This window comes from Hyalella azteca, unplaced genomic scaffold (genome assembly GCF_000764305.2).
Source record: "Hyalella azteca isolate HAZT.00-mixed unplaced genomic scaffold, Hazt_2.0.2 contig1459, whole genome shotgun sequence".
NCBI lineage: Eukaryota > Metazoa > Arthropoda > Malacostraca > Amphipoda > Hyalellidae > Hyalella > Hyalella azteca.
The window spans coordinates 35,088-46,046 of record NW_025931777.1 but is presented as its reverse complement, the minus strand read 5'-3'; the positions used below and the strand labels follow the sequence as shown (position 1 = coordinate 46,046).

At 38.3% G+C, this 10,959-nt stretch overlaps 1 protein-coding gene across 1 annotated transcript; it reads right to left on the bottom strand.

Annotated features, from left to right (window-relative positions):
* Positions 1–3,810: 3,810 nt before the first annotated feature.
* On the bottom strand, positions 3,811–10,487 carry LOC108681676 (serine/threonine-protein kinase pakG). The gene is made up of 7 exons (XM_018170727.2): positions 10,296–10,487; positions 9,964–10,096; positions 9,541–9,636; positions 9,012–9,272; positions 7,830–8,093; positions 6,636–6,900; positions 3,811–6,448 (listed from the first exon to the last, which is right to left on the bottom strand). The coding sequence occupies exons 1-7, from the start codon at positions 10,400–10,402 to the stop codon at positions 4,245–4,247; spliced, it is 3,330 nt and encodes a 1,109-aa protein (XP_018026216.1). The 5' UTR covers positions 10,403–10,487; the 3' UTR covers positions 3,811–4,244.
* Positions 10,488–10,959: the final 472 nt, after the last annotated feature.

Genomic DNA, 10,959 nt, shown 5'->3' with positions numbered 1-10,959 from the left:
GGATGTGAGGAGTGCGAGGAAGAGCAAAAAACACGTCTTCCGTGCAACCGGGCTACGACAGAGCGGTGCTGGGCAGGTGGAATGTGCAGCTGGGTGGAAGGTGTCGAGTGGAATCTAGGGCTGGCAGGAAGTGGGTAGGTGGAGTACACTGCTTGGAGGATGTGTCAGGTGGAATACACAGCTGGGAGGGTGTCGGGTGGAATATACAGCTGGGAGGAAGGTGTCGGGTGGAATACACGGCTGATAAGAAGATGCCGGGTATAATATACAGCAGGGAGGAAGGTGTCGGGTGGAATACACAGCTGGAAGGAAGGCGTCAGGTGGAATTTACGACTAGGAGGGAGTGAGCAGGTGGAGCCGACGATTGGGAACATGTTGGCAGGATTAGTAAATGATTTACATGATGCGGGCAAATGCCTGTAGTGATATAGGCAGGTAAAAAACTCACTAGAAAGAATGTGCGCAGGTGGTATCTACTACTGTGCGTTGGCAGGTTGAGCTATCGACTGGGAGGATGTGGGCCGGTGGAGCATACGGCTGGTATTATGTGGTAAATAAAGTGAAACTTAGAACTAGGAAGATATATGAAATATACCTAGATAAAGGAAACAATAGAAGGAAGTGCAGTTGAGGGAGCATAGTGCGGATAGTGACGATAAGTCAGAGTTGCGCATGATCGGAGTCAATGTGTTAAACGTGGAAGAAAACCCATTAAAATACCTGAAAGCGGAAATATACCTAATCTGAGCGCAATGAAGCGTTATGTTTCAGTTCGACCAAAAATGTGTTAAGCTTTTTCAGTTTCTATTTAGTTTTTATCTGTAAATAAATTCATGCGGGGGATAATAAAAGCGGCGCATCTATACGTTGTACTTGATATAACTTACGACTTAATACAACACAGAGTAAAATACTCAACACAGCAAGTCAGGCAAGGACTCGAGTGCCAGATCAGCCTCTTTGAAGAATAGCTTACACTTTAAAATACATGTAGTGTCATTTTGGTCTGAAAGCATAAATCTATATTTGTCGCGAGATTATTAAAAAATGTTGAATTTAACTTAAAATTTTAACACACGTACGTACGTATATTTTCAAAACAGCTTTTAGAGCGGGAGTATTCATTTGAATGTGAATCTACATCAAACAGTCAAAGATGGCATCGTGAGTCATTAATAAATTGCATCACGTATCAAGCGTCATAAACCATAGTCAAAACGACTTCATTTTAAATAACCTCCATAGAAAGTTAACGATCACAGGCTTGTCTGCGGAAGTAAAAAAACTGAGATCTGTTCTTCATATCTGATTAATTATATTTTAGTATTGTTTATTATTTGTATATGCTGCTTGATAAGATAAAGCCGTTTAAACATCGAAATTGGGGACAAACCGTGGGGATAAAGTGAGGATAAACGCAACTGCGATGCAGCGCTCTGATTGGTTGACGTGCTAGCACAACCGCCAATCGCAGCCGATCATAAAGTTTATTACATGGAAATGCGAACGTGAAAAAGCACAACAGTGTCAATATTCTTTTCCTTTGAGATATTTTTCAAGATTCAATTGCAGATTTAAAAGTAAAATTTTGAAGAAAATAATGTAAGTGCATTAATGAAGTCTTAATATCGTGGCAGTTGAGGTTTATATAGCGTGGTCAACAAAAATATTGATATTTACTAACAATAGCGTGGTCAACGAAAATACTGATATTTACTAACACATGTGACACAGAAGCGCCTAGTCAGTAATGCTCAGATATTTTTTAACGCCACTAGTAACTTCACATAACATGTACGAAACGTGAACAAGATTTAAAAATTACAAGTTCTACGGTATTGAACGTACAATGGAGCTTCAGCTATGAGCCGACATCGCAACAACAGGATTTGTTTTTCAGTCTCAACTGTCATCGCCTTTATTGGCCCCTGACTCAGGTAGATATTAATGGTAACATAAATTCCACTACATTCAATTAAATTTCACTTCCACAAATGAAAAAAAATGGTATAACAAACTTAATAGATAGAGACGTCTTTTCACAAGACATTATTTCCAGAAGACAGAAGGATGAAATACCAACCAAGTATGGGCACTAATATTTTTAGTATTAAACGTTCTGAAACTAAAGTGAAAAGTAACCTAAGGTCAAACATGAACCAATGAAATAAGAACTCATTGGAAGAGTAATAATGAAACTTGATTCGTGATAACCTAATAATTACTAAAGCGATCAAGTTACATTATAAGAGAAGATGGAAAATACATGATCAAGCATGCATTCAACAGTAAAATAACATTATACAAAAGGGAGAAGATTTAAAAACTACCACGCATCTGAAGAGCCAGGTTATACGTGGAAAAAGAAGAAGTTCAATGTAAGATTATATACTATTTCGTTGTTCAAATGACTATGAAGTATAACATTATTCAATGTAAAGCCTTTTGATTTTTAGTTCATTTAGTGACCGTTTCCACGAGTAAGTATGGTACAGAGTACGTCACCAGTAATGCCATTACGAGATGTAGACACAAAAGCTATAATCTGCGGAGACATCGTGGCAGAGTTGACTTGAAGATAATGAAGAAATAATATCAACCACGTCAACACACCGAATGAAATTGTATGGAAGCTAGCCAATGTCAGGAGCTTTAGAGCATCACAATTAAATTTGTAATTTGGGAACTAGGCGTGCACAGACCAGGGGCCATAACATCAAAAATAGTTACGAGTTCGTATGTCCGTCCTCGAATCAAAAACGGCTTTTCAAGCTTAAATCACCAATTACGAACGATAAATCGGACGCTATATCTAAATAAGACGCTGAGTGTACTTGAAGCAGTTGTGATAGTACGGCGCCCGAAAAAATCACAAAAACCAGGCTACAGCCATGAAAAAATATTGCGAGATGCTTAGAGCGGCACAATTTTATTTGGCAAAACCTGCAGCTCCGATTTTCGTAACTTCGTCGGCCAGTCATTAAAGGCTTTTTAAGCGAATCCACCGATCATAGACAACGAATCTGCCGCTAAGTGTGCTTAAGCGGACACATAGCAATTGTAATAAAAAACATTTCGTGTTTTGAGGAAGGTTCACCTTTTAGTTATTATGACCACGAAATAAGCAAATTTATAACGAATTATACATAAAGTGACGTCAGAACATACACTCACAGCACCAAGTTTTTATCATTAAAAACTCCGTCAAAAAGTTTATTTTCGTCATAAAAACAGACTTTTTTGCCGAAACGGGTAAAATTTTTCCTGTTTTAGAGACAACTCTTCTCGTAGAATTTTTGAAATATTACTAAAACGAGAAAATGTGACTTTGGTAAAAAATCATTTCATATATATATATATGTAAGGCGATGAAAATGGAAACGAAGTTATCTAAGTACGCGCTAATGAGCAGGCAAGTCTTTTAATGCAAATTAAACCGTAAGAGAGTTCGACAAAATCAAGTTTACGACGGTCAAAAATTGGAATGAAATTCTTATAAAAAATGGAATGTATAGTTCATTATACCACGCTAACACGTGTGCACCTTCAGGGTTACTAAAAATTATGTCTTATAATGATTTACATATGAATATATTGTGTAAATAAGTTAAATTGCAGTTATAGAAACAGTACAGAGAGTCTCCGCTTGCGTCGAGCAAACGATATATAATATAAAATTACATTCAAACTCTTAATTAAAGTTGTAATTTCTTAGGATTGCTATTATAATATCAAACTAACAATTTACTACTTTACAAAAATAAAGGTCAAACAAACGGCATGAACTTAAATTCATTAACTGCTCTACAATGGCAAATGACGAAAAAATATCATTGTGATAGTAACATTTGTACCCCGGTTCCTGGTGTTGGTCGGGTATTCAGATGTCAAGGATATTTAATAAAAACTCTGCCATTAATACAGAAAACTATGAATAGCAAGAAAATTTTGAAGAAACATTTCAAAATTTGTATACATTGAGCAAAAACGGCTGAAATCCACTTGAAATGCACGAAAAATTCATCAGAAGCAGATAAATAAGAACAGTTTTATAAACAGATAATTTTAATACATAAATGGCGACTTTTATGTTATCCACCGGGATACCTCAGGAGAGCGATGCATGAAATGAATCACAGCAAAGAGTAATAAGTACAGTGACAAAATTCAGGTTATCCAAAAGAATTACGGAACATTTTTATTTATGTAAAGGTTTATACGAGTTATCATGAACATGTTTGTAGCTAATAATGTGCATGAGAAGTTGGCTTCTGAAATTTTGCAGTGTTATACAATAGTTTGGCCGAGTGTCTGCAAACACTGGCGTCACCGACCGATGACTGAGGATTCTGTAAGATGACCTTGGACTCAGAAGGAGGTTGTTCTAAATCCTGGCAAACTCCACAACCATTTATGTGAACTTGATCTTTGCAGGCGCTGGGGAGACAATGAGAGCTCTTAACGAAGGAACTATTACTAGCGCTATGTTGATTGTTTCTAAAAGATTCATTCTTATGAGGACATTTTACAGCCTCATCAAGTCTCAATCCAGTAGAAACAGAAGCAATGCCAACATTCAGAGACTGACGGCCGTCCACAGAATGATTTTCAGACGAGTTTCGACATCTCTCAGTCTTGTTATGAGATTCCTGAGCGTCGTGAAGCAAAGAACGACTGAATCCTGGCGAATCACTTTCATTCGCTTGTTTATTAACGGCCAAAATATTCAAAGATTCTGTACCAGTTGAATGAAGAGAAGCTTCTCGGGACTCGTTTTCAGCAGCACACGTGCGTTGATTGCAGGCAAAAAGAGACAGCCCTTCCAAATTACTTTCAGTCAGCGTTCTGGACGCACGCTGAGCTCTACGGTGACTTCGCAAGCCTCTTGCAGCTCTGTTCGAAGCATCACTCAAATACGTCAAATGATGCTGCTTGTATGAAGGCAACTCATCTATCTCTAATGATCTGTCCGCTAAATTTAAGTTGCTTAAAGCTAAACGGCAACAGTTTTTGTTTGGAGATGAGATCGACGAAAGATTTTTGAGACTACTTGAAGAAGTTCTAATGCTATCACTTGAACTAAAAATACTACGATAACTATACACTGACTTGTAGTGACGTGGAGAGGAATTTGCAGTTGTACTAACATTGTCTTTACTATGATACCAATCTATCTCTCCGTATCCCTTCTTAGACAATCTTTCATTTATCTCATTGGAATGTAAGTCATTCGAGAGGAAAGGAAATTCCTGGCACGGCATACAGTAAGTAGCGGATTGGTCTGAATCAGAAGACCGAGAAAAATCACGAGATGTTATTTCAAGTGGAGGAACATCCCGACTATCATCACTTACTCTACACGACGATGATGGAAGACATCGTGACATTTCAGAGCCACAAGTAGCGCTGTGGTCAACAGTATTGCTTTTTATAGGAACTGCCAGTGAGAAGTCACTTGAAATAACTGAATTTATAGAGCACTCAGCACTGGGTTGGTTGGTGATGGCGGAAATGCTGCGATTTCCCGTAGAAGAACAAAATAAACGATGACCGTCCCCAGTGTCTTCTCCGCGTGAACATCTTAAGGGATTGTGCTGAGTAATTTTGTTCATGAGAACAGGAGAACATGAATCCAATACAAGATCGTGTCCATGATACATTGTTGATACTGCATGGCCTATTTGATTATTTTCTTCTAATATTTTTCCATGAGAATGCGCTGAATTGCACAATAAACTATCAGAAGGCTTGTTTGCAGTTCTGGAAGCATTCATTGTTTCTTTGAGTGACTTTGGACTTGAGTGGTCACAATTATTTTCATTTCTCTTCTTTGGAAATGATGCTGTATTATCGGTCTCATCTGCTAATCGTATAGAATTGGATGTATGTTGCGAGAAATTTTCAAACGAACACCCACGAATTGCATCCGATATCTCATCTTCCGAATTTAGTGAGGTAATTTCTGAGCAACAAATATTCGGAGGCAAATTTTCTAAGCTAATTGGAAAAGTTTGAGGATTGATCATTCCTGACGAGTCAGTTGCAGACGAACTAATGTGGTGTGAATGCGATGACGAATCTATGTTTAAAGGTGGAATGTCTTCTGAGGAGCCAATATGATTCAAAGACGATGATGAATCACCAGATTGCAGTGGAATGACTTCAGAAAAGCTGAAATGATTCGGAGAAGATGATGAATCTCCAGACTGCGGTGGAATGACTTCTGAGGAGCCAATATGATTCGAAGACGATAGCGACTCTTCAGCTGCAAGCGGAATAACATCAGAAGAAGAGCCGTTGGCGAGAGCAGTCTTGCATGGAAGGGTCTCGCTGATGGTGCGGAGGAAGGGCAGCATAGGACGAGCGGTGGCGGGGTCAGGGGTGGACGCCTCGGATGACACGCCGCACTCGGGGCTGCTGCTGCTTCCGCTGCTCTCCAGCTGGATGCCTGGAAAATCTTGCGTTTAAAATATACACAAACAATCAAATAGTCTCTCAGAATACAAAGCAACATCAAATACATAATTTAGGACACAGATACAGGAATAAAAAATTTCCTTTTAAAATCTTTGCTTAGGGCTAGAAACGATTCCTGCTCACACTTTTCTGGACTTGTTTTTCCTGCTCACACCGACCTTCTTCAAAAGTCTCTATTTCCTGCAGAAGACTTTGAGACTTGGTGCGTCCAACGGTGGCGTCGAGCACCAGAGCATCGAGCCACTGGAGGATCTGTGAGAAAGAGGGTCGATGGTCGGGGTCCAGGGAGCAGCACAGGAAGGCTATCCGCCACAGCGCCTCGGGACACTCGTAGCAATGCTGCGCCCGGAACTCGAACACGTCCAGACCGAAGTTGTGGAGGCGAGGCATAACGTCGGGGTCGGCGTCCACGCGACTGATTAACTGCACATTGTTAAGCAAGGAATTAAAAGCGAAGAAAATGCAACGAACCTACAACATGTCAAGGAGACATGTTGAATTTACTTGCCGTTTTCTTGGCTTTTAAATTCTTGGTAAACTTGCAATTCAAGCAGACTAATGGTATATATTAGTACTCACAGTGTTTTTGGAATTTCATTGAATTTGAACATTCTTCAAAGTTCGATGAATGATAGAATTGATAATAAAATTTCGTGCATTAGTGTCCAGGACAAACAGGATCCAGTGACATGAATTTTAGTGATCCAAAATTTATGAACTCCAGATTTACGATGGCCGTTGAAGGTACAATTATATAGTTTTTCTCTGAAGAAATAACTCATTGAATTCAAGATTGCACAGATGGTGATATTAGGGTCGAGAACCGGCTGGAAGCCCACACATAATTATAGATCTTACGAAAAATAAGACCAAATTATATACCCAAGACTATATCCAAAGAATATGCATGCATGTTCCATCCACATCATTGTACGTATTAGGATCAACAACAATCAAAATAGGTATGTAAGTAACAATCCTCAATAAGGCCATAGAAACATGCAACATCAATAACATATAACTAAAAGAAATCATATGCATGCAGAAAACAATATACAAGTGCGATTGATGACCAGAGAATTTGTTGATTTATATTATCTTCATAGTTCGATGAATAATAGAATTGCTAATAAAATTTCGTGCCTTAGTGTCCATGACAAACCGGATCCAGTGACATGAATCTACCTACCGTCATCTACCGTCATCTGAAGAAAAGTTCCACTCCCTGATAATATAAATCAACAAATTCTCTGGTCCTCAATCGCACGTGTATAAAGAAGTAAATTCTGCCATCTAATACTAAAACAAAATACCTGAAGTACGCAAGAGAAGTGCGTATCAGTAATTCATACCTCACACATGATGATCCCAAAACTGAAAATATCGACTTTCTCGTCGTATTTGTTGCCAGTTATCATTTCAGGCGCCATCCAGTATGGGTTGCCCACAACCGTGTAGCGCTTCTTGCGCGCCTTCTTGAGTCCTTGGCCGGGACTGGCCCCCTTGCCACCGTTTATTGCGCCTGTCTTGGCAACGAATTTTTTGCGCTCTACACTCCAGTTGCGCTCTCGCAGTATGCGTGCTAGTCCGAAATCCGCGACAACTACACTGTCATTCTGCAAAAATTTTACAATGTTTAAATAAATTAAGAATGTTAGTGTATTCAGTGACATTTATTTGACTGTATACTCTAAATTGAACTTGCTTTGATTTTGAAATAACGAGAAATACTTCATACTGAATAATAATTGCGTTCAAACAAGTTAAAAATCGTTCAAAGAAAGAGAAAGTTATGGTGTTCTTTTTAATATGATGTAATGCTGGCAAACTGCCATAATTATAAAGAACATCTCACAATACAGTACTAGGAACATTAGTTGTCTCAATAATAAAGAAATGGTGACTGCTCAATTCAATCGCATTCATCTAATATACATACGTATGCCTCTGTCTATTTTTTATCTGTATGTGGATAAGACGACTAGCATCGCATAAATATAGTAGTGGCTGTTGAGGTGCGTATCCAGGATACTTATCGTGTCGGGATAATGACTGGACCTGAAAATTTACTTTTAGTGGGAGAAATTTATTCTTAGTTCGAGTCCGCGAGGAAAGGATCGATCGGACTAAAAATTTGTTCTTAGATATTAAATCTGTACTTATAAATAGAGTTTTGAATACGAACGATAATTTTCTACATTTTGGCAAAAGAGTCAAATTAGGTTCTTTGTAAAATGGTTTGGATGGGTTTTTCTTAAATTAATATAAGTACATTACATTATTAATGACATTTGTAATGATGGTATTTAGGGTTTTAAGATTGCAAGGATAATTGATCCAATGACAAGCCGGGCTAACATTCATGTAATTAATAATTTCAACATGAAAGCAAGGTGGCACATTTAATAATTCAGTTGCGTGCACCAATGTCACATTGTCCCGCTCTATCAGACAATATGCTTGAGGCAATATACATGGACACATAAATAATATATTACATAATATATAACCTAGAGTCTATAGACAGAACTCACAGCTCGGACAAGACAGTTGAGGGAATTGAGATCTCGATGGATGATGCCTCTGAGATGCAAGTAGTCCATACCAGCAGCGATATCGCGAGTGAACGCCATTCGCCTCTTGTACGGCAGAGACTCATCAGTGCTCTCTCTTATGATGCTCTGTAGCGTCCCGCCTGCTATGTGTTCTGTGATCAAGTGTAGGGAGCCGTTCTGATAAACGATGCCACAGAATTGCAGCACGTTTGGGTGTGAAACACTACGAAGTAACGCAACCTGAATTAGAAAATTTTTTATCAAACATGCATCAATGCAGGTGATTAGAAATAAATTTTGTATTCCATTTCATGTCATCTACAGATGGCTTTGACCATGAAAACCTCTATAATATTACATAGACTAAGGAAAACATTTGCAGCCAACACACAAGCATGGAGGATATTTAAAGGTGAATGGGGTTCAATAAGAGCCAGGCAAAATCCCAGAAAAATCATGGAATATTTTGAGATGTGAATGTGGAGTTCAACAAGAGTTCATCACTGACCTCTTTTAGGAAGGCCTTTTGAGCAGCCTCATCAACACGATAGAGTTCTTTGAGGACAAACACCTCACCAGTTACTTTGTGAGTCACCTTGAAAGCCTGAAACAAAACCAAAATAGTTTTTAAATGATCTTGAAAAGAAACCAACTAAGTTGGTTTAAAAAATTCAAATTATTTTACACAAGTCATGTCATAAAATTGCTGAAACCATTTTAGTGAAAGAGGATTTCTTAGCATGTCGCACACGCTAGACTTTATACACAAAAATGTTGTACACAAAGGCTAAGGTGGCAGCAGTATAAAAAAAAAAAACATTAACAAATTTTACACACAACCCACTATAGTAGTGCACTCAGAAGCAAAATACATATATGATTACAGTTTTAAAAATATTGAATTCTTGAATTTAAGCAACATTTTGAATACCTGGCCAAAGAAACCTTTGCCCAGCAGCTCCCCAGTTGTGAGGTCAGTAGGTCGAAACACTCGAGAGTTGCGGTCCCCGGGGAGGCGAACTGAGCAAGTGCGACTGAAGGAGCTATCATGGGAGTTGTCAAAGCTGTGGACAAGACAGTGCTTTATGAAGATTAATTGATAAAATATATTTTTACATTATATCAGTGCACAAAATTTTTTGAGAGATAATAATTTACAGGGTCAACAATCCAGTAAGCCATATTTACTAAATGCACGGAAGAGGAAAAATTTACTAGTAAAAAAAAAACTACATTACAGTTGAACATTAGAATGGTGATTACCTCTCCAATTTTGGAAGAGATGCAGTGCGATCAACACTTCCTTTGCCCCTCAGCAACATCCTGCATGTGGGGCGGAGCTCTGGTGGCAGACCTGCAGACTCAGCCATTGGCAATATTATATCATGCTGAAATAATTATCCAATTGATAACTGCACATACTATTTTCACCTAAATCATCACATCAAGTGTATAAATTCCTGCAAGAGAGTAAAATTCTTGTCAATAAATTACAGATAGCTATGGCTATTCACCTAGAAGCTGCGTGTTGCAATCAAGATTGGAAAATTGGATGTTAACAATCACATAGGAGGTAATTCATCTACTGTCAATTTCCACTAAGCAAAAATTGCACATGCCCTGCCATCTATCACTAACAACTGAATAATACCAGTCAGAACTACAATTTGGAGGGTTCAATTGCCATTTAGTAATTAGAATCTTTTTGATTGCTCTGGAAAGATCTTGTTCAGTGTTAATCATAAAATAGATCATTTCTATTGAAGGCCGGCAACTTAAGAACTGTGGCAATATAAACATATTGGCACTGAAAGCATGGTGGCAAATGAGGAAGTTTTTTGTTGAGCTTCCTGTGGAATCCACAGCCAATGTGGAGCCAATTTAGAACCAACATCAAGTGGAAAATTTTTTAAATTGTGAGTAAAAA

Coding starts and splice junctions, on each gene's coding strand:
- LOC108681676 (XM_018170727.2), bottom strand. CDS start 10,402: ATGGCTGAGTCTGCAGGTCTGCCACCAGAGCTCCGCCCCACATGCAGG. Junction 9,637..9,963: donor GCAAAGGTTTCTTTGGCCAG/GTATTCAAAATG, acceptor GTTTTGTTTCAG/GCTTTCAAGGTGACTCACAA. Junction 9,273..9,540: donor AAAAGGCCTTCCTAAAAGAG/GTCAGTGATGAA, acceptor TTTCTAATTCAG/GTTGCGTTACTTCGTAGTGT.